The sequence below is a fragment of the Ambystoma mexicanum genome, chromosome 3q (assembly GCF_040938575.1).
Source record: "Ambystoma mexicanum isolate Mex_15411 chromosome 3q, UKY_AmexF1_1, whole genome shotgun sequence".
Classification (NCBI taxonomy): Eukaryota; Metazoa; Chordata; class Amphibia; order Caudata; family Ambystomatidae; genus Ambystoma; species Ambystoma mexicanum.
The window spans coordinates 625,672,873-625,697,556 of record NC_090926.1 but is presented as its reverse complement, the minus strand read 5'-3'; the positions used below and the strand labels follow the sequence as shown (position 1 = coordinate 625,697,556).

At 40.7% G+C, this 24,684-nt stretch overlaps 1 protein-coding gene across 4 annotated transcripts in view; it reads left to right on the top strand.

Annotated features, from left to right (window-relative positions):
• SHISA6 (shisa family member 6) overlaps positions 1-24,684 on the top strand; it is a 1,483,380-nt gene that overhangs the window by 1,367,811 nt on the left and 90,885 nt on the right. For 3 of the 4 annotated variants that reach the window (XM_069654522.1, XM_069654521.1, XM_069654520.1), the window contains 2 exons: positions 18,734-18,826; positions 19,056-19,181. In XM_069654522.1, coding sequence (XP_069510623.1) covers positions 18,734-18,826; positions 19,056-19,181 — 219 coding nt within the window. The remainder of the gene's footprint in view (positions 1-18,733; positions 18,827-19,055; positions 19,182-24,684) is intronic. The other variant, XM_069654523.1, reaches the window with a different exon arrangement.

Here is a 24,684-nt window from a genome sequence, read left to right as displayed (position 1 = left end):
TAATGGACAGGGTTTTGGGTGCATGGATTACGTGTGTGGGTTGTGGCCACTGTCCAGATTGTTCGGTGCATGGCCATATTATGCTGTGGTGGTTGCGGCTAGCAATGTGCACACTGCTATAAACATTGCACAGACATGTGTATAGAAATGCAATTGTCCCATTACAAAGGAGCATGACACCAATAAGTCTGCAATAAGTGCACATAGTCTGTTGTACTCTACGATGCACGGAATGTCAGCTTTGACTTTGTTTGCATCAAAATTGACTAGAAACATACCTTCAAGTTTACGTATCCGTGACAGTGCTACGTAACTCATACCCTCTTTAAAGACTGTGCTGCCAGTGTCAATCAATGCCTGATCTAGGGTTAGACCTTGCGATTTATGAATAGTGAGTGCATATGCAAGAGACAGAGAAAACTGTTCTCTGCGTACATACATGTCTTTAAAAAAAAGGAATTAGACTGGTGAGCGAGCTATCCTTTTAACTTCTGAAAGTTAGTCAAAGTGGATATTGACAAACTGAATGTTGTCTCGTGGATATGTCCGGAAGCCAACATCTGTACCAAGTGCTCCATTAACTAAACCTTGTTCCATGTCAAGGTTACGTTTTAGCATAACTCTACAGTTCAAACATAATGTCCAGACCAGCTTTGTTGGAGATAGAGTTTTCCAAGCTATTTACTCATGCTTTGGCTTGTTCACACATAGGCACTGTCATACGCTGCACTTCCAGTTTGTCTGTGGAGTTAATTTGCACTATTGATTGCATTTCTTTTTTTTTAACATTGTTTCTTTGAAAGCTCAGCTTGCTAGGGTTGGCATTAAAGACATACATTTCACATTTGTTTGTGCTAGTTGTTCCATGAGATCAGTAGCAAATGTGTTATGCACGTATACCTCATGAATGTGTCTACAATGAAAGATAGACTGTGCATCCTTAGAAAGGACACCAATGGGAATGCTTTTCAAAATGTTTGCATGGGTAAGGTCTGCAGACTGATGCATGTTTTCAGTTAGTTCTCTGTATTGGAAACGTTGCCAGATATTTACGTTTCCTATACTGCCAAGTGTGTTGCAGCACAGTTTGTGTCCTAAGGTTTTAAAAATAGGTTCACCTTTCACTGGTGTTAATTGCAGAAGATCTCTGAAAACAATAATGTGTTTTCCTCCAAAGAGTTCTTCGTAGTTTGTTTTAAGGACCCCTTGTAATCTGAGTTGAATCAATGCAAACATTAGGTTGAAGACCATGCTCACCTCATCTATTAGGAGCATTTTCATTTATTTCAGAATTCTGTGTAGCTCCATAATAGCTTCTGATGAATGTTTGTAGTACTCTAATTTGTTTTGGTGTTCTACTGGAAGGAGTCGCAATCGATGTAAAGTAACACCACCTATGTTGTAGGCAGCTAAACCGGTGGGGGCTGTTGCAACAGCTGCAGGTTTGTTGTTAGTTAATTTTGGGAGGAACTTGCTGATGATTTATATTAAGAATGTTTTTCCTGAACCAGCTTCACCACTTACATGCAGGAGTACAGGTTTATAATTTTGACAGCTACAAGTTTTAGTTTCGTGCTGTACACCATGTTCAATTTCTTTAGTTACTTCCAGGAAAATGCTACATTGCTCATCATTGAGTTGTGATTTCAGTAGAGCAAAGTATTCTTCAGATTCCTCATACTGACATATGGGGCTTGATTCACAGAAGTGTTTTAAAATGGTGCAATCCCATAGGAAAACTGTCTGTGAATCAGGCATATCGGTTTTCTGCTTTGGTCATGGCTAATTCTGCTTCATTTACTATGAGTGGCTCTCCAAGTTGTTCTCGGCTTCCTGTAAGAGAAGGTTGACTGCCTTCAGGAGTGTCTTCATTTAGTTGTATTTGAACCTCTTACTCTTGTTGGTGTTCATTGTCCAACATGTTTTTGTACAGTTTGAAATGAATATCTGTTATTCTGCTTTCACTTTCAATGAAAGTATCTTCATAGGAGTCATGGGTGTCCAATACATCTTCTTCTTTTCTCCATGGTTTAAACAGTTGGAGTAGGAACATGTAGTACAGTTTTCTATGTTGAGGAGTTTTAAATGATAGCTTCATATGATTAATGAGGCTGGGTTTGCTAAGTTTAACCAGGCTGCCTTTACAACTGCCTTTACAACTTTTGACTATGTATCTACCACCTGGTTTAATATTATTCTTGTACGAGAAATGTTGGGCTATGTGGTACAGACACATGGTTTCCAAAGCAGTACTACTGTTTAGGTAGTATATGTCTAATGCATTGTTTTTTAAAAATGTCCTGGCTATTGGGATCTTTTTTGGCTACGGTTTCTACATCTTGGTACAATTTGAGCACTCTTTTTCTGGATGTAGCCGGACCAAGGCTTAGCCAGACAATTTCTTCAGATTTGCCATATAAGGCTGTGCCTGTTAAACAGTCTGCAGTGTCATAGCTACCCCATTCTCTGTGGGAGAGCATTTTGTGACAGTATTCTGTCAGATGATATGTCATCCCAGAGGTCTTTCAGCACTGTTTTCTCAGTTTTGGTTAATAGTCTGGGACATATTATGCAACAGTAGTGGAATTGTCTGCAATGTACTGCACATCTTTGTTTTCACTCTACAAGAGGGCAATGATTGTAATCATTGATGTACTTTGAAGCTTAGCTTTTTTAATGCAGTTGATTTGCCTTTCACACTGTATCAGAAGACATGAAGCTGTTTACTTGTCCTTTTCTCTGAAACAGGTGTAGGGAAACCAAAATGGCATTTGGCATAGTATTTGCCTTTGTTTTTATATCTGCTTCGACAGTACTTGCCACATTTATATCTTTGAAACCGCAAAATGTGTGCATGTCACTCACTATGTGCATTTTCAGAAGGGATTTCACAAGAGACATATTTGTGAATGAACTGCAAAACAGTGTCATCTCTGTCCTGACCAAATTTAGGAGCAGCTTTTATCTGAAAAAGCTTGTGGATGTGTGGTGCTCCTCTGGATTGATATTCTTTTCTCCAAAAAAGTGCTGTACTTCTCTGAGGGGAGGAATTGTTTTATTACAGTTGAAGTGCAGCATGGCAATGAAGCAGTGATGGAAGTACCTTGACACAATTACAGGGTGAAGAGAGCAGAATTCTCCTGGTTTTTTCATCTCTATCTATACTTTGTTTTCATTTGCTATGCGCAGGATGTTGAGCAAGTCTTCCCATGCATAACCTGCCTAACTTAAAGTGATAAACCATGTGGGTGGGCCAAGGTTGCATAGCATACACCTGTGTGCCATCGGAACCAGTATTCTTTCATACTACGCATGTTTGCCAAGAGATTTGTGATACTTGACTGCAAAACGTCATCTTTGTCTTGCACCTTTTGAAGTAGTTGTGTAGCAGACACGTTTAAAAAATTGGAACCTTTTTTCAATGTGTGTACAAACCTTCCCCCTTTTACAGTAGGAAAGAGGAGAGGAAAGGCTTGTGCTTCTACACTTTTTTTCCCATATGCCAATTGGAGATCCTTTGGCTTGCCGCATGTGATATGTTTCTAGTGCATCATCTATGCTGTCTTCGGAGTGCAGAGGGTGAATTGTATACTGGTCTAGAATATCGAATGCTGTAATGGGATCTGCAAAGTCAAATTGCCCAGTTGATGAGGAATCCTGAATTATTTTGGTGGTTTCGCTCAAGTTTTCTTCAATATTTATTTCTTTGTAGTATTCATTGTTCTGTTTAAGATGTTATAGGGCTTCTCTAACTTTGTTTAAGTCTACTAGTTGCTGCCAGTTGTTTTTGTCTTTTGTAGGTACACCATTCACTAGGATAATCAAAGATTGATCTATTGGCCGTTGCACTCCAGAATGTCCACATTTTCTTGAAGATCCAATGGCAAATGAACTACTTTGCCACAAATGCCTTTTAGCAATTCAGAAGGAGGTAACTTGGCTGTTTTAAGTTGAAGGCATATTGTAGCTTGAAATCAGTGTACTGTTTGGATTATAATGCCCTTACCCACATTTTTCTGTTGGAGTGGTTTTGGAAGTGGAAATGTTTTCTATTTATTATTGAGGGGTTAGTAAGTTCATATTTGTTTTCTGCTATAAGTTAGAGAGCTAATTAGAAACCATTGGGATTCCTCATTTTCTTCTATTTCGTATGCTAAATCTCCAGTTTTGTTGCTCTTTGTATAACAAGTTTTGCGACAACACACACATACCTGGTTTGGTACTTCAGCAGATGTTCTTTTACACTTTGTTATTTCTTGTTTGTATGTGTGTATTATAAGGTTGCCATCTGATACGTTGTTGCTACTCTTTTCTCAAGTTACTGGATATTGTAAGTGCTCTTCACTTCCACAATATTTGCTTTGGATGTGGTCTATTTCTCCCAGGAGTTCTTTGGCTGTGCCATGTAGGAGAATGTGATTTAAATGCTCGAGTTCTAAAGCAGGACGTTTTGTGTAGTACAGTCTCTGGATGAGATTTCGTACAGTGGAATGGTGTGTTGATGACATTTTGATGTGGTCGAGGGCACATTTCAAATCAGGACCAGAAACACAGGCTAATGAATGTCCTCACAGTCCTGTGTATTTGCACACTGGACAGGAGTCCATGGTTTAACATTGTCCTTCTCATTTTCTCTTTGTGTTTAACATACTGATTGAGGAATTGCTCTAAAGATTTGAAGGATTGTTTTCGTACATTACACTTTGAGGTGCACGGCCATTTGTAGACGGGATGGATTGGTTCGGTGCAATGGAGAGTTGATTGTAAGTTTGTTGGGAATATTCTTTCAATGAGTGTTTCCTCTGCCATAATGGTTTTGTCTACCATTTCACACCCTCGACCACCGCTATGTATGGCAATTGGGTTTCTGTGCTCTTGTTTGTATGCCTCTTTATTAAAATATGGCTCTGTCCTGGTTGTGTGAATCCACTCACCTGCAGAGAAGTTTGCAAAGGTATCTATGTTGATATTGCGTATGTTGCGAAGTACTTTTTGTAGTTTACTAATTAGTTTTGTTTGTGGTTTCATTCTGTTTAAAATGAATATAAACAATTTCCTTTTGAAAAGCATTGCACTGTCTATGATAGTTTACAAGATAATTTTTCTGTGGTAAGTTTTAAGGGTTGAACGTGATTTCTCCACAGATTTTATAAGGTTCTGAAGAACTCTATGGTGGGAACATTTTTTGTTAAATTAATTTTTGGGAATGATGGTTACCTTCGGCACTGTTAACATTGGTAGATGCCGTTTTAGCACTACTGATAGTTGTATTCTTAATACATTTCTTTTTACTTTTACATTTTGGAAGAGGGGTCACACTTTCCTTCCTAGTAGCTGGTTCAGTTTTGCTCAGTGACTGTATTAGATTTTTATTTGAACATTTCATAAAAACTCTGCTAGAGGCAGATGGCTATTTTGCATGCTTTTAGCTGTATCTTCTCTATTTCTGCATTTCTTTCTGCTGAGTTGATTTTTGGTAGGCATTCTCTTGTGTCTGTTGGAGAAAAATTGAAAATGTGGGTTTGGAAGTTGTGCAATGTATTTGTGTACACTGTGCATGAGGGTATGCATATGAGCATAGGCATACATTTGACGGGTGTGTGATTGTGGAATTGGCTGTTACTTATGGTTGGGAAGGTTGTACTGGTATGCGTGTGTGTTGATGTGTAAAAGGTTTGCTTCAGTGTGTATGACAGTGTGCTGTGCCTGAATAAGTAAGGACAATAAGATGTTTTCACAAAACTGGTGGGTGTCACCATACTGGTGTTCAGATGACAAAGAGATGGCCTGCTAAGGTGCAATGAGTAAGAGTGAAGCTAGTGCTGTTGGGTTGGATAGCATTTTGTAGGCTACAATACAAAAACACTGCACTGTCTGAGTAACAGGCAAAGCACTACTACAGTGTTGTGCTTACTTTGTTGGATGTGAAGAGTAGGTTTCTTCTGGGTTGTATCTTCCAGTAGAGACGTTGCTGGCTTTCAGGAGGCTGTTCTTCACTGCAATTGCAAAATAAGGAAGTTAGTGGGTATGTGTGTTAATGGCACAGTAATTGCACTAGAAGAACACAGTATTTTAAATTGTAGGAGGATTTGTTGGTAGTTAGTGTGTGTGTGCCCAATTGTACAGCACTGCATTGGAATGGAGACTTGGGAGCATCAGCATTGTTGCTATGGGGGCCAGTGTTGTAGTAATAAGTGTGCCCTATTGGGCTGAAGTTCTGCAAGTTTGAGATGCTGTTGCACTACTTGATTTGGAAATGAATTAGTGCAAGTCCTAGTAGGGTGAGAAAAGGGGCCAACACGATGTACAGATTAGAAAATAGAATGTTGCCATGTGTGGAATTGTATTAACTTTGCCACACAGAGATGCTTGCTACATAGGTGCGTAAATGCTTTCTCGTTCTTGCATTTATGTATTCAAATTTACAGATAGCACTGTTGCCAATGTACACATGCATTACTTTGCTTTGCTTCCAATGGTGCATTTTGGTAATTGTGCAATGTATGTACCTGCCATGCTTTGCTAACATACATGCAGTTTCCCTTTTCTGTGTGCATTTAGTGCATTTAGCATAGGATCTGCCACTTGAATTTGCTGTGCAAATGTTCCCAATGTGGTTTTCTTTTTTTTTCTTTTACGAAAACATCAGGGAGAGTGCTGATATAATTGAAATATGTGGTTTGCAGCTGTTATGCAAGTGGGCATAAAAAGAAAACATTAACGCACACAGCATTGTAAGTAACTGCCACTTCATGTCAGGAGATGGGACACATTAGAGCACAATTATTCATTAGATTATGCAGTGTGAGTGGCAGGCAGCCTGTTCGTATGCATTTGTAACAGATTTGCAAATGACCTCTACTAAATATATGCATACCTGTAGTTTGTATTGATGGATGCAGAGGTGGATGAATCTCAAAGCGGAAATCTTTGAGAGTGTTGCAGTACATTTTGATGGAGGTGCTTTTGAATTACAGTATATCTGTACTCTACGTGTTCAACAGTACATCCAAAGTGTTGAACTGTGATGACAGAGTTAGCTGTAGAGTTCTTGGCTGTGATTGGTGGATGGGTGTGTGACTGGTTTACAGTACCCAATGAGAGAGTGCCGCAGAGAGTGAAGTGGACAGGGAAGAAGGGCTGCCCCTGTGTTACGGGTTCTGCGGACAGCGCGGTAGTCCGCACGTGCCACATCCTGGGTTTCTCAGCTTGCCTGGCATGGAAATTGGACTGTGGGGCTTAGCCAATCAGGTGTTCAGGTTGTGTTTTATAGGAAGGGAGGAATACTTTTTTCATTGCTGTGTTGGCTTTGTAGTGAAGATGGCTGGTGTTGGAGAGAGGCAGGGAGTTAGTCTTTGGATAGTGGGAGATTCCTTTGTGTATGATCTGGAGAGGTGTGCGGTGGCAAGAGGCGTTTCTGGTGATTTTGGGTTTCCAGACCTGCAGGCCTTGTCGTGCAGTGTGCCTGGCCACAATTATCAGGGACTGCTTGCCCTTTGCAGAGACATGGCTACTTTTGGTACTCCTGATTTCCTGGTGGTGCACTGTGGAGGAGAGCATTTGTGCTACATCCGTGCTCCAGGTTTGGTTTCTGTACTGAAGTTGTTGGTGGAAAAACGGATTCTTGTATTTCCTACTGCAAAGTTTTGTGTTTTCTCCAAAGTTCCACCTACAGCACAGTGGATCAACCTCAAAGTGCTTTATCCCCAGAAAAATGCTGCAAGGTGCTTTGTTAATAGAGGTGTATGTTTGTGACATCCTCACTTCAGATTCTACACATGTCTCGGATGTCGCATGACTTTGCATTGTTAGTTCATAATTTTCATCCTAATAATTTAAAGACACTTTTAGTTTATGTCACCTAATCCTTTTCATGCAGTGTGTGGACCTTTTTGTGATAATGCTCTCCTTAGACAGATTTAGGACATATGTATGAAGTATGTTTTCTTCTTTCTGTCATTTTAATAACTTCTACTGTGGGAGTTGCACATGTTTAGATGTGTTTTTATTTTTTTGTCAGTGAAGAAACTTGCTTTTATTTTGCATTGTGATTCGATCTCTCCAGTCAATTACTTAATCTATGTCCTCATTCACCATTGTGTAGATAACATTTTACCTGAAATTAACTGATTTTGTACAAGCCCTAATAATGTTTTAGTGGCCACAGTAATAGCTTGCTCATGTTTTTAATATATTTAAAGGAAAATCAATAAAAAATGTATGTTTATATTGCATACCATAATGAGATGATGTCTTTAGTTCAACTAAGTTTGTATTTGCTCTGTTTTAGCAGCACTTAAAAAAAATAAACATATGATATAAGTTGCAAGTTAAGTGCATTAAGATGACAACGTGGAGTCCTGCTTGCATTGGGCATACCATAGTCCGCCAATATGCAAACTAGAACACCAATGCAGGATGGACATGCACTGTTAATTATAAACGTGTAATATGTTTAATTCTACAATAAAACAGGTTAGGTCCAGTTGTTCAATTAGCCTATGGGCAGCTTCAGTGTGAAATTGTACATGCAAAAGGGCTCTTGTTGTCAGAGACACTTTTCATAACTTCAACTTCCTCGTAATGGCTGAATACTGCTTGTCACAGGTCACATTAATGCTGTTAAAACAACTTTACAAATACTGTTTTACAGGGCATAATGGCTAAAAGTGTGCTCTCTGTACACATGACACATCGCAAGGTGATTTAATCTAAAGTGTTCTTACATAATGCTATATGTGCCATTTCGATGGCCTTGTGGTGCATGGGTCTGGAAGAGATGGGGACAGAGACTGACAGTTAGTGGAGAGAAAGGAGATTCAGCTTTTAATGGATGCAGCAGAAGTAACCAATTCCTGTGTGCTATTTATTTTATTTATTGGTGATTTGCAAGGGGCCAACTGTCAATGAGACACGTGTGTCCCCACTTACGTCAGTGAGGGAAAGGCTTCAGCAAAGCTGACCATTCACAAGCTCAGGAGAATCTTTAAAACAGTTAAGTTCATTAAGAGCCATTGAATGACATGCTGGCAATAGCACTTCAGTTAGGCAGGACAAGTGCAATTAAAGTGCTGCAATGAAATAGTGGCATTGGAGGGGGCAGTGAAGGGCAGAGATATGTGCAGGCTTTTAATGGAAGGAACGTTTTAAATTCAATGAGCTCAACTACTGGTAGCCAGTAAAAAAGCAATGGCCGTGTCGGTTATGTGTCCATGAGGTTTCATACTGCAAGCATTGTTTTGGATCAGCTAAAATTGGTGGATGGAGTATTTTGGGGGACTCAAGTACAGGCTGCTGCAGTCGTCTAAGCAAGAAATAATCATTGTCAACATGAATTCTACTCTCTAGAACATGTTCAGGAGAGATAAAATACGACTAAGAAGATGCAGTTGTCAATGCAATTGTGTGTTTTCATGAATCATTTGTCAGAATGATAATAGCCCATCAGACTAAGGAGTGGGCCTGAAGTGAGGAAGGGAAGGCTGAATGAAAGGACCAACATTGATTATTTGGTTTCTTGATGCTTTCAGATAAAGGTTATTGTCAATCATACACTCATGGATTTTTAGTAGGCAAGCTGAAATGTTGCTGGAGGTCAGGTTTGAGTTTGTGAATTTGACTGTAATATTAATGTCATCCACATATGGATGCAAGGTGTCAGAGAAGTGAGAGATTGTATCAGAAAGAAGTTTGTGGGAGACATTAAAGAGCCAAGTGGAGAGGGTAAACTCTTGATGGACTTCATATTTGAGATTGTGGGTGTAGATCAGAAAAGGCCAACATGGATACATGACTCTGTGTGTAATAAATTCGGGAATCCAGTTGATAGCTGCACCATTAATGCCAAAATGTGCTATCAGTGATTTAGAAGGATGGAGTGTCTGATAATGGTGAGGGCTGCCAAGAGGTTTATGTTGATGGGGAGTGCATGGATTTTTGTATCTAGAGAGTTAAGGAGCTCGTCCCTCATAAGTTGGAAGGTGGATGCTGTACCTATGATGGGTCTGAACACTGACTGATAAACATGTAGGCGGGTACCTGCTTCTGTTGATTTTTCAAGGATCTTGCCAGTCAATGGTATTTTTAAAATTGTGCAGGAATTGGATGGGGAAAATCGGATAATCATTTAATGTACTGTGGGTTTAATCGAAAAAAGAGTGGAGAGCACCCACTGAGAATGAGCTTGTTTGTCTTTTGTAACATTGCTGGCATACGTGTGGAAATATTTGCTTTGATGTTTTTTGCATCTCAATGGGGAACTCCATCCATGGAGACTAACATTTTTTGGAGTCCACAGGCAAGATATCTGGCATTGGCACAGGTTTAAATATTGAGAAAGGAGACATTAGACTCAGTTTCCAAGCTAAGAGGTGTAGCAGGTCTGGATGAGCTGAAGATGGAATGTTGGATGCCTTTGATCTGTTTACCAAAGAAAACTGCCATGAACAGCGAAGTCTTCAGAGAGTGTACCAGAAGAGATGTACTGGTGCAGATGGGGTGGGGGGGGGGGCGTTGTTAGGTCAAAACAGTTTAGAGTCAGAGATTTTGACCTGAGTGATTCTGTGATGTTGGAAAGCCTTTTTCTTGCTGATGATCACTGCATGATAGCCTCTCGGGTGTCAAGGGCCTGATGTCTTGGAATTGGGATCCATGGCTTTTAGCCAACATTGCACGAGTGACATATTTATATTCTGTATCAAAACAAAAGTTGGTTTTGGAAGCAGGATTGCATTGTTTGTGTGTGTTAGTTGCAAGGAGGATTGCAAGGAGGTCCAAAGCTCTGATCATTTCATCATGCAGGTTGGAAATGAAGAGGTCCTTGGGATTATTTGGAATATTATGGTCACAAGAAATGACAACAAAGCGATGAGAGGTGCACTTTTTCATCGGTCATACTGGAATCCATGTCTTGAAAGGGGTTTGGGGTTTGTTAGTAAAAGAGATTCTTCAGTCCACAGTAGGTGGCTTATTTTAATGGTATATTTGTAGAAAATAGGATAACGTGTGACCATATGGTATTAAAAGAATGGGGCAGACCGGAAAGGAAGACCCTTATGCATGAGGTTCAACTAAGCAAAAATAGAAAATGGCAGAAAGCCCATGAAACTGGTTTGATGCACAATTATGAACAGTAATAATATGGCTCTCCATCTGGCATGTGAATGGTAGCTGAAATTCTTAATTGTCAGAGGACTACTCACATACACCTTTATTTTAAATAAATAAACCAAGAGCTCATAGATAAAGTGCTTTGGGGTTAGTAAGTATGCAAATACATAATTCATTCATCAACATTTCTGTGTATGTCTAAAAGAAGGATATGCCCAATGGTTGTTGCACATTGTTTTTCTCTTCAAGGACACAACTGTACGCAAGATCAAATATGCTCTATGCAATCATATCTGTCTCTGTAACATCACAGAGACATTTACTTTATGATGGGAAGTTCAAATCTCTTCTCAATGACCTACATGTCATCAATCATATCAGAAACAGTGTACGCTCTGTTTTTCGCCAAGTTGTATGTCCCGCGTTCATTTAGTGAAACAGAATTCATCAGGGCAAAACAACGAACTATGTCGTGGAAAATGGATTGCCTTTTCAGTGATTATTGTTTTCATTCAAATCATTTTACATAAATTCAGCCATGATTTCAGTTAGATTGCATTAGTCAAAGGGAACCTCTTTAAAGTGTGTGCCTTCTTAGTGGCACCAAGCTCCATTGCGCTCTTCAATCTCTTCAGCAAACTAATACTGGTGTTGATAAGTAGCCAACAGGATGCATGTTTGTATTAGAAAAATCAAAGCCACAGTGCGTTCATTCTATTAATCTAATATGCAACCTTCTAAATGTGAAGAGCTGGGTGCCTTTTAGAGCTATATACTGACACAGGAAGAGGAAAGATGTTGAAATCTTATAGTAGTTCAGTCTATTCAAAATACAGGGTTCATGTAGATAAATGTACAAATATTTAACAAGGGGATGAGAGAAGAACATTCTTAAGAGATGAGCCTCAGAGGGGCAGGGATGTGGAGGGCCTAATGTGGCATGGTAGGGAATTCCAGGTTTTAGGGGCCAGCAGAATGAATATTCAAAAATGACATTGGGTGTTAGGTAGTCTGGGAGACAAGAGCACCAGTAGGTTGTACAAACCCCTAGTGCACACCAAGGGTGCTTCTTTGAAGGGAAGCAGGGGGTGCAGTTACAGATCCCAAATCCTACAGCGGCAGGGCACCAGTTCCTTTAAAGAACCATCCTGCCCTAACTCTTACCAACCTTTGATCCTGGGTCAAATCCAAAGTGTCATACATTGCTTTTGAGGTTCAGCTCCTGAATGATGCATTTGTCCTTTAGATAAAGGTTCAAAACTGTAAGATAGACTCCAGGTTTTAATAGCTAAGTGTGTCATTCCTCGAACAACAAGCTAAAGAAAACAACATAAATCCATTCAACTCATCTTTGTTTAGAGGTATCCGTAACTAAAAACCTAAACATCCAGTGGCATCAGAAGTACTTGGATTGGCTAGCGAAATGCTTGGTCTCAAGGAATGAGAAGTAGCGCCCTGTTGGCAAGCCCAATGGAAAGGTCCTAATATCATCATAGAACCCAAGAGGATTTAAACACTTCTTCAGTAACCCAGTTTGGGATCTGGAAAGATTCACCATTTTCTTTATGCAAGAAACGTGCCTGAGGGAACAACCAATGATTGACGGCTTCTCTGTATACCTTAACCTGCCCATGAAAGAAACCAAAGGACTCCTAAAATCAGGTCTGTTCATTATTATAAGAAATGGGCTAGCATGTAAGGTGCAAGAAATCAAAACCCGAGCCCATATATTCAACATTTATTGATAGCATTGGGGAATGGCGCACCTGATATCTGCAAATGGGTGCTAATAATAAATATCTATTGGAACCCGGTAGATATGGAGACGTCAAATCTGGTCGATCAGTTGAGAGAGTGAAGGAAAACAAATTATAACAACCTGAGAGTTATTATATGTGGAGACTTTAAAATTTACTGTGAAATATGAGATCAATTACATTAGTCCGCATTAAGACCTTTGTAAATCCAAGAAAAGTAGGACAATCTTCTGGATGCAGACCATGGAAGAAGGAGATCTCCATATGCTGAATGGGAACACTCAGGGCGATATTCCCGGTGCTGCAACATGGAAACGTGGAACTCAATCAGCCACCTTAGACTACTGTTTGGTCTCCCTGAACATCTTAGATGAAATTATCTCATTTGGAGTGGTGAAGACAGATCTAAGTGACCATGATAGTGTTGATTTAAGCTGGAGTAAATCCTTAAAATCAAAACTTGGGGCAAAGATCGAAAGGATTGCGGAGGAACCATGAGGAGTAATCTTGCTAATTTCATCAAAGCAGATTTACGAGTGGTGGTCTATACCTCGATTCTTAGCAGCTATACGGAGAAGAGATTGACAGCAGAAAAACCTCATTTCACCCGAATGAATAAATATGATCCAAAAATAGTGGCACAAAGAAGAAAACTCAGCCATGAGGGACCTTGCAAATGTGATGAAAGCTTAAAAATTGGGGAAATGAAAATAACGATATTGAAATTGGCTGAAATCTCATAAATCTATCCTAACTCACAATGATGGAGAATTAATGCTGCAACTGGTGCTAGGGAAGAGCTCCAGAATCATCTGGGAAATTGTAAATAGCCTGGGTTCCCCACAGGAAGCCTTTCCCGTAGGAAGATTGGGTTCAGAACTATAATTAGCTTTTTTGCACCTTAGATAACCACAAGACAACAGTGGAGGAAGTTAGTGGTATTACATGGAACCTACAAACAGATAGAGAGGAACTGCTCGTTCTTATTAATAACACAAGCAGTTCACGAGCATCTGGACCTGATGGGCTTTCAAACAACATGCTAAAGGCAGACCCTGAACATTGGGCAGACTTCTGTCATACCCTAGTCAAACATATCTTGACTGTCGCAAAGATCCTGCCTACCTGGAAATGTGCAATTTTGGTCCCAATCTTCATGAAGGGGGAGAATTTGGACCCCAATAACTATTGCCCTAATCGCTTTACTCGGTATCTTTGGAAAACTGTTTGCATAAATGTTATTGGAACGGCTGAATAATTGAGTGCTCAAACAGGAAACTTTGACAAGAGACAGATTGGATTTGTCAAGGGAGTCGGATGTAATGTAAACTTGCTGCTACTCAACGCCCTAGAATGTGTCCTTTATATCTAGCCTTCATAGATTTAAAACAGGCATTTGAAAGTGTTGATCAAAACCGCCAATGGCAAAAAATGAGAAACTGGCAGTGTCCAGAAGAGCTTCTGTCACCTATCATGGCTCTACATGAAGACACAGACATTCAAGTGAGGTTAAATAGCACTTGGCAACTATCCTCTAAAGATTGCAACATATAACGGGCTGAATCAGGGATGCTTTTTGGCTCTGGCCCTTTTTGAACTTTTCATTTCAGATATGAAACATGCTCTAAATTTACCAATAATCTTCCCACCGAGGACAAATGGCGTTCCCCTGGGTTGGATGATTTATGCAGATGATCTAGTGCTCCTGGACCAAACATCAGTAGGCCCACACCGAAGAATAGAACATTTACAAAAATGAACCGAACAAAATGGTCTATAAATTAATGTTGGGAACTCTGAAATCACAGTACTCCAGAACCTCAGAGGTAAGAAAAAGAAAATGCTCTGTTGGTGTCTGAGGAACGAGTTGATGCTTGTAGCAAGGGTCATGAAATAGATAGGAACGTATATCAATGCCAATAGGAATGACAACCCTTGGACCCTGGAACTGAGGAGGAAAACTAAGAGCCTGATGGTACAGGCCCAAATGATCCACAAGAAATATGGAAAATGTGAATCACTTCCAGTTATTGAATTCAAGTTCTGAACTATGGTGCTGAACGTGCCCTCACTACCTCTTGGGAGATATGGGACGTGTTAGAAGGCCAGTTCTGGAAAAAGACCTTGGGTTTACTAAACTCGCTACCAATAGCAGCAAGATGGGAGATGGGCCTTCTCTCCATGTATGGGAGGGTTATGTGGTAGACAGCCTGGCTGAATTTGATTTTTTTAATGACAAATCTGGCTATTCCGCAGATGATGTACTGAGTGCTTGGTTCGTAAGCTGCAAAAAAAATACTGGATGAAATTGACTCAAGTGAATTGCAGCTTTAAGTTAAACCCGGGAAAGGTGAAACAAAAACTGTGGTGTGCCGATTGAAATCAAATAAAAAGAACAATGGGAGCTTCTAAACTGGGAATTTTGGCCAAAAACAACAGCAGGTTTCTGAATTTAGTGCCTAAACACTTGGCAGAATTCTCAAGCCCTGCACAGAGAAACATACTCCTCAGATTCAGGCTGGATATTTTGCATAACAAAGAAGGTGCTCTTTGCAAGGGGCCAAAATGAGGCTACCGATTCGTGTAAAGAGTACACGGAAAGTTTATAACAATTATTATTTAAATGCACAACTCTAAGAACAATTAGATTGAGGTATTTGGGGGATTTAATTGCAAACTCACCGTTGTTGGATATACAGGAGTGGTGGGAACGGTTCTACTGTGGAAAGGATTTTAAGTACATTTTTGCATTGGCACATTTTCTTAAACAAATTCTGCCTCTGTAGCTGGCTTTAAGTGGCTGAGTCAAGGTGAAAGTAAGGTTATCTATAAAAATTAAGGGAGGAACATGTAATCTTGAAGGAATTGAATGTGGTGGACTCGATGGCATAATGATACGTTGAATGTCTGGCTCACAGGTTGTTTCTTTCTTTTTTCTGTATCTACCGTCCGTCTTCTCCCCTTTTCTTTCTTCCCACTGTCCCTTTTCTTTTTTCCTTTGTTAAAATCCAATGTAAAAGTTTGTAATTAACTGTATACTAAAAAAGAAATATATGTATATATTAGAAACAAATAAAAAAAAAGTTTTCTGGGTGCTAATATCATAAGCACATATTGTTACTTGAATCTTCTACTGCTGAAACAGAATAGCAAACTCCAGAGTGATAACTACTAAAACCAATAATGTTTTCCTATATCAAACCTTTAAAAAAATGAACAATACAGTTTTATACTTATCGCTCAAGGAAAAAGTGGCTTGTGCAATAATTGATAGTAACTAATGTGACGTTTAACAATTATTTAAAAAAGCGTTATCCAATGCTTGATGCTAACCAGTTAACAACAAAATTGTAGTCATTACTTGTGACAAGTGTGCGTCATACTACCCCGTATGAATCTTAAAATGTCCTTGCTACTAATATGCAGCAAACAATGCCAGTCAATGGGAATGGGGAGCATGCTAACAACGGGCCCGTTAATAGCGGGCCTGTTGTTAGCATGCTGGTCCTTTAGCGGCTCCCACTAAGGGTGCCTGGGAAAACCAGCCACCCTTAGCGGGACCCGCTAAAGGACCTTGTAATGTGGCAGTAAGGGGTTAACGGCACTGGCATCTTTAGCGGCGCCATTAACCCCTTACCTCCAACCTCGTAATGACCCCTGTTGTCTTTCATCAAAAGGATAACCCTCAATGAGGTAGATAACCTCTGTGGTACCTTGTAAGAATGAATACATTTCTATGACGTAGGGCTTGAGATAGTGATCAGCAAATTTAGAAAACGGTTCTAATATCGAGCATGTGCCTGAAATGTACCATAGTCTTATGTATCTTGGGTAATACATACAATGTTGTGATAGTCTGATTTTCTGCTCTCAAAAATGCACTCTCTTGTTTCGAGATCCAACCGGGTTTACAAGCTTTGTCTAATTTAGTATGAATGAGTGATTGCAACCATGATGTAGGGTCACTGAAGATTTCTTCATAGAAGGAGACATCTTTTAGCTGACATTTTCATTCTTTGATATAGGCTTGTATGTCAAGCATGACTATAGCTCCCCTCTTATCTGCTCTTCTTAAGATGATAGTCGTGTTGTTGGCCAGCTATTTAACAGCTTTTTTGTTCACCACTTGAAAGATTCCGAAATATGTTTTGCCCATGTTTGGATTCCAGTAATGTTAGATCCTGCATCAGTCTATTTTCAAAAACTATAGACTTGGGTGTATAACTAGCTATTGGAGGGAAAAGGGTAGAATGATTGCGCAATTCACTCATATTCTCCTGTGTCTCACATGGATTATTCATAAAATATTATTTAAGGTATATTTTTCTGAACAATTGGTGGATCTCGGTTTTGAGTTTAAATTTATCATAGGCGGTTGTGGGTACAAACCCAAACCCTTTATTCAGAACAGACAATTCATCAGCGTTAGAGGTGTGTGTAGACAGATAGACTAATAAGTATGTCTGCTCGAGTCTGGCATGGTTTGTAGTCGCTGTCAGCACTCTAGAGATCCTGGGCTAAAAAATGTGATTGTGTTCCTCCTCTGCATCCCTGACTGTTTTGATTAGGACCACTTCAGTTGTTAAACCCTCCTCAACCCTAGACTGGTAACGGCCTTTAGATAGAGGGGCATGAAGGTTGTGGATGTATTTGGGGAAGCCTGTCTGTGCTATCCCAAGTGTAACTTGGGCCTATGTTAATCCTGCCTCAGCTTGCATTTTTGGGAAGCACGGAACAGGGAGAAGCAATGAGCAATCTTCAGAGGATCTCTTTCCTTTAGTGAATCCCATTTGCTGAATGGGGCTTGACTTATTGCCGGTGCGTGATCATATGTTAGTGCTTAATTGCAATGTGGTTAAACAGACTTATTGCATACTGTAAATCACTAATACAATTACCTTAGCACCCCTTCTGCTTGATCACTGGAAGGGCAACATATAAAAACCTTTCTTAGCAATGAGACAATGCCACTCTAGTTGAAAGAAGCATTCATTATCCCCAACTTGTCGGGCAAATGTTCACCAAACGTCAGGATTCCCAATCATTGCCAGATTAGCAGAGTACTTGTTGTCAAACAACTTCACACCCACTGAAACAACTATGACCCTCTGTACCGAAATCAGTCTGGGTTCAGGCCTTGCCATTTTTGGAATGTAATACGGGTATAGCTTTAGAATGGTACACATCATTTTAGAAGCGTGACACTACAGCATCATGAGCAAATTCTCACTCTTGACCCTTCTCCCATTAAAAGCAAACAAAGTAAATCTAACCTGTGCCTTAAATGTACATAACTGGTTCAGAATGGGTTATGCAAACTTGCTGTGCCTGTCGCAGGTTATGTGAGACCAACCATAGTACTCCTCAAAGGGTGGTGGGCAATTGCTGTCATAGCGTGCATTCCTCAGTGCACAAAATGTTCAGTTCCCACACACAGAGTTGTGTAGTTTTCCGCGCCATCAATCTGGCACTTGCAACAAAGGCGACCGCTGAAATATGATTCATAAAAAAAGCAATGGCTACCACATCTACCAGCTGCAAATATGCTCTACTAGACACCACAACAATTAATCTTTTTGAATGTGTTGTAGGAGTAATAGAAAAACCAGTAAATCATTTTTTTTACCTTCAAACATAAAAGCACATTTCTAAATTGAATGATAAAACATGACTCTCTTCAAGTTATATATGGACCTGAAGGGCATCGTAGATCAATACAAGCGCGTTCCTTCAAAATAAGTGTATGAAGTTGTTTTCTTGACGTCTTGGCCAATTTCCTTTCTGCCATGTTTTCATTTTGAATGTCATGCTTGTACAGGGTGCTGGATCGACCCCACTGAAAACTAAAGTCTTGCATTTATCCACAGAACAGATACCGCGTGCGCAGTGGCAGTGCACGCTTCCTTCACACTGCTCCACCAATGTGTCCAAACCCAGCTCTGGAGAGACCACCTTTATAGGTGAGAGGCCAGTTCGTTCCCATTCAACCTTCTGCCTCTCTAACCTACAGCTCCCGTTCTCACTAGCTGCAGCAGTGATCTCTGTGATGTGTCGCGCTGACGGCTCAAGCGCCGTGAGGACTTTTCCCATTGGCTAGATGTTAGCTATGTGTAGTCACTTAAGTCCTGTGTGTCACAGATGAAAAAAGGCAAATGGCATTTTTTAACATTATCCTTCTTTTTTTTCCAGAGACGCCTCGCATGAATAACATCCTTACCTCTGCGACTGAGCCATATGACCTGTCCTTCTCCAGGTCCTTCCAGAATCTCTCCCACCTCCCACCATCCTACGAGTCGGCCGTCAAGACCAATTCAAGTAAATATTCTTCTCTGAAGAGATTAAGTAGGTGTTAATTCATTCATTCCCATTTCACATGTATTGGTAAACCTCCTAGGGGTAAGCATGAACAGAAACCTCTTGTCTGTACAGTCTAGCTTATCGCGTGATTGTGTTCATAGTGCCATACTGTGCATTATCGGTGTCTTTCTGTCATCCCGAACTGTAGATGTACGTTTTACGGTGAAATCATTGGCATTTATCTGTAGTGGCCTTCTGTGTTATACACGTATGCATCTCTAAAAGACAAGAACTACACTCCAGTAATACTTTCAACTGTATCAGTCAACAATCACATATCGCGCTCAATATAAAACCATCAATCAGAACCTACGAGTTTGAATAGTGCCAATGATGTGGCAATTAGCCCCTCGACGGTGGGCCAATACCACCCCAGATAATGCCCCCAAGGCCCAGGGCGTTAGACCGGGGTACTAATTGGGGTACTAATTCCATTTTTTTCTGTTACGTGTTTCGGAAAATAAAAGTGAAATCAAATGGCCACTGGGAAAGGGAAAACGTAAAAGGGAAGTGTACCCAGCTGTTTCATTCCCAAGAAAAGAAGAAAAAAGAAGGTAAGTGGGTTTGGGAGGGTGGGGAGGGGACAGTTTGCAGGGGAGTGGGGTGGAGGAAAAAAAAAACCTACCTGAGTCCCCGACGGGGGACGAAGGAAGCCTCCAGCCATGGGGAGGCTCGGAGCGGGGATTGCCCCATTTCGAGCCTCCTCATTGGCTAAGGGGCTGCCATGCCCTCCGCACAATACATAATCAGGCAGAACGGTAAAACACAGCCGGCTTTATCATTACCGTCACATTTGGAATGATTCAACACAAAGAAGAGGCTAGCTTGGTAGATTTTCTGATGTCTGGTATAATTCTTCTATAGATGTTTAAATCTCCATTCTCCATTCCATTACCAAAATTGAGAGCACGGCGTAAGCTGATGTCACTCTCTAAAGCACTCACAGTTTATGTGATTAACTTGATCAATAATTATTTGTGTTTTTGTAAATGAACAACTCATAATCAGAAAATCCTGAATTGATGCTGTGTACCACAAGCTCCTGATTCACAGTTTAGGGCATTCTGTGACCTGGTAAGGTCAGGTAATCAATTGCGCTGAAAGATGTGTGGGGTCCAGGTAAATAAGCTCACGAGCTGGTTCAAAATCACTGCATCAAAAACTCCCACTTCTACAACAAAAGCATCTGCTCAATGGAGCTAACATGGTCAGAATGGTTTCTGCATCATGTGCCCCATAGGTTTTAGGATGCTAGCAGCTATATCCAATCATAAAATTAGGAGAGTGTTATATTGAGCATTAGCGATGTGAGTGTATGTGGCTTGTGGTGTTTGTCACTTGTCCTCCTTGCCTGCTTGTCTGCTGGTAGAATGTTGGTGCAAGTGGATGAATGGCAGCAACTTAGAGAATGTTGGTTGAGTGTGTTGAATGTACGACTCCATGAGTGGCAGTTAGACCTGTACTATGAATGCCTAAGGAGGGATCAGTGAGTGTCCCCCACTATGATTTAGACATGAGTGCAACTGGAACCTGGAACATGAAGAAATAAAGAATGTTAAATGCACCTGCGGACTCTGAAGTCATTACTTTGGCAAGAGAAGTACTTATTTAGTTGCTGTGGTAGAATAGAGAGCAACAATGAATCATATATTTGAACCTTCGTTTTAGTTCTGTTGCTTATCCTTGAGCCTTACATGAAAGAACAAGGAAATATCGAGGCTTAGCACCACAAAGGAAATACACCAATCACGGGCTAAAAGACTCACAGATCTTTTATTACTGTACAGATTACAAAGCAACACAGATAGCAACAACCCGCAATGTGTACCAGCCCGACAGAAAGAGGTGAGAGAGTGCTGGACGTCTAAATGTTTGTACCTTTATACAATTTTGGATAATATTGCCCAGCCTCTCTTTACGTTAATAATTTGTGGTCTAGAGTTTGTGCCTAGTTCACATACTTATTATACAATATTATGCAAGGGATTACATAAGTTTGCATTTCCATGGAGGCACAATGGTCATGTATGTACTCGGATCTTGTGGTAAGCCCTGTGTCATGTCTTCTTACAATTCTATTCGGCCTATGTATATGCCCAAGGTTTGTTCTGCATTGTGCCAATGTGTAAACAAGAATGAGTCTTGTGAGTGCTGATAACACTTAAACAACAGTTCATATGCAGCACAAGGTCTCATTACCTAGTCTAAACAGTCGGCTCTCGGGCAGCCTAAACATTAACAGAACTCAAAGGTCGGGAGGCTTGGTTGCAAGCCGAAAACATAGTTCACCATTTTAGAACGTAGAACACACAAACATAAATCATAATGGCAGATGAATCTTAAAATGGAGGCGAAGTTAACCTAAAATCGGAACTTTGCAACATGGTTTTCCATGTAGCGTGACTAGGCTTAGGCCAATTTAAATATTAAGGAGGTACTATACGATTACCGTTTAACAAACCCTCCTTTTGGCCTATGCCAAGAGCCTTACTAAAAAAAGCTGCTTTACTCGTAACTCCATGTTTCAATATCCATACATCCTGAATCACATTCATCAGATATATCAATCGCCATTAGATCTTTGACAGTAATATGCTTCATCACAAAAACATTAGTCATCTTCTGAGGTGTATGCATTTTTGGTCCTAATGTTCCCATAGTTTGCGCAAAACATCCCCCCAATATTGAACATATGGGAGGAAGACATTTTATGCAACAACAACAGAACAACAGAAGGCCACAGATTACCATTAAGACTGAAAGAAACTTCCATCCCCAAGACCGTTAGAAGTCCCAGAGACAAGCACTAAGATCCCAGTTTCCCTTGGGAACATGTACTTCTGAGCTCAGGACGTGCTGATTTTGTATTGCCTTGAATATGGTCAGGAAGGAGTCAGGTACGAAAACACAACAAGTGGATCCCACCAGTTTGCATACTCCACCACGCTCAGCCAGGATGACGTCTAACGCCATCCGGTTCTGCAGAGCCACTAATCTTATTGCTTTCTGTTCTAGAGTCATGTTGTAGAGTATATCGGTGGTCCGGTTGATGGTTCTCTCCAATACTCTTGCTAGTCTTCACCCATGACTTATGAAGGAGTATCACCGTTCTCGTCCCGCCTTGGACGGGCCCTAGAGACCTCAGTGGTACTAACTACATAAACCGCTTTTAGCAAGATACTGAAATAACAATACCCTGCCAACCCCTAGGAAGCCACGGATAAGCTTCATTACCGCAAATAAAATAAACAGGATCACCTACGTACAAAGGTCGATACTCACCGGTCAAATTTGCAAAATTGGTACAACCCTCGAAGGTACCCATTGACCGAGAACCATTCCTCTTTATGCAGAAGGGAACAGAGTTGGGGATATGACTGATAGTATAAGAAGGTGGAGTGGCATCCTGGTTGCCTACGGGAGCCACCTTGAAAGAGATTAATGATTGGAAAGGTCTTGACAGTTTATCAGAAGGCCTAATAGAAGCAATGTTAAGCTTGCTCATATTTGCAAAAAGAGAACATCCCAGAGGCGTCAGGACTCGCCTTTCAAATTCATTCAAATTAGTCTTGTCAAAGTTCCCTGAGATACTATCATTCCAATGGCCAAAGAATAATGTCCTTAGAGAGGCATAACATGCAGTAGTTAGAGGCAAAGGATGAATATACCAGCCCAACCCTTTTTCCCCCCATGTTGTGGCAAGTGCGAACCGATTCAGCAATTAGTTCTGTTTCAGATTGCATGAGTCACGTTCATGATTAACAAAAGTGTGTTGTTGGGATAGTTCTGTCTGTGTTGGGTGTCCCACAAAAGGTGTAGACATAGTGGAAACACTCTTAGTAGGCAAACATTTCTCAAGTGGACGCACTCCTTCAATGTACCAAAACCCAAGAGAAATGACTACTATAAGACCGGTTAACATAATTACAAGGAAACAATTTTTCCTTAAGGACCATGTATTTATCTGTCCATTGTCTTTGTTAGCCACACAATTGATCGGTTGCTCGGCACGAGTAGAGATAACGACAGCCATTGTTCCTTTAAGCTCTTTCCTGAAAAGTTCCCACGAAAAACACTGTGGTCCGTTTGCTGGTGATCTCCTAATCACAAGATTCTTGATTGTAGGTAGTCTTTTCCAGTCCGCAGCCACTTGCTGATGTTTCCATGCAAAGGACAAGCTCAACAGTCATTTCATGTGGGCACAACCCATGCTGTGCAGTAAGTCTAGTGTTGTGTATGCAGATCGTACCTCAAGACTCCAGTTACTGTGTGATCTGCAAACAGTGTGTCGTTGCTTCCTGATGGAAGAGGTGAAATAGCGACAGAATCGTGCAAGGGTGCAGAAAGATCCGAACAAGAGTTTGGAGACAAAGCAGCAGTCTCCCCAGGCCCCACGGGCTTAGGAAGTGTCTCCGAACCACCCTTGATGTTATTCACGACTGATTGGTCATCAGAAACAGAGCAGGTAATTTTCTCCTTATCTTCCCCGTCGTGTGGCAAAGGGAAAGGAATCCTCCTTACATGCGTGGCATGTATCCAGTGTTGTTTCCCAGCTACTCGTACAGCAGTCTGTGTGGCCAACAGGACCTGAAATGGCCCCCTTTAACGTGGTGCGAGATTGGATGCGCTCTCAAATGACACCCAATTGCCAGGTCGAATTCTGTGACCTGGCTCCTCGTATTTAACTGGGAGGGTTTCTCGCACCAGTTGATAAATCAAATAAAAGTTTTTAGTTAACTGGTCGCAATATTCAGAAAAAAGTAAATGCTCTACATCTTTCAGATGCCTAGGTTTGGGCGTGTTCCAAATGTTAGCTGGCCTCCCCATAATAATTTCATTGGGGAGAGTCCAGTTCTAGTCTGTGGGGTTGTTCTCATGGACAGTAGTGCTATGGGTAAGGCGTCTGGCAATTTCAAATTGCTACTGGCACAGACCTTTGCAATCTTATTCTTTAAAATACCATTGTGGCATTCTACAAGTCCAGCACTTTGAGCGTGTCTAGCCGAATGGAACCGTTTATCGATCTGTAATCCTGCGCAGACTTGCAGAATAACAGGAGCGATAAAATGTGGACCATTATCCGACCAGATGACCCTCGGCAAATCAAACCTAGGAAAATATTCCTTAAGCATAGTTTTCGCCGTTGTCATTGCTGTGGCATCTTTCTGTAAGCGATATTCAATCAACACTACAGCTAAGTCAATGCCTAGTCTGGGATGCTGAGGAAAACCCTTATTGATGTATTTTTATATCCAGTTCAGTACTCTGGATGACAACCCTTGTATAACACCCCCCTCTTAGAATCCCCCTCACCCCACTGAGCCAAGAAGTAGGTTTGTTTTGCAAATTAAAAGGTTTATTTGAAAATGTAAACAATATATATATATATATATATATCACACTTCTATAAATAAATTGATAATGGATATTACACTTGTGAATATGAGCAGTAGTCAGCAAG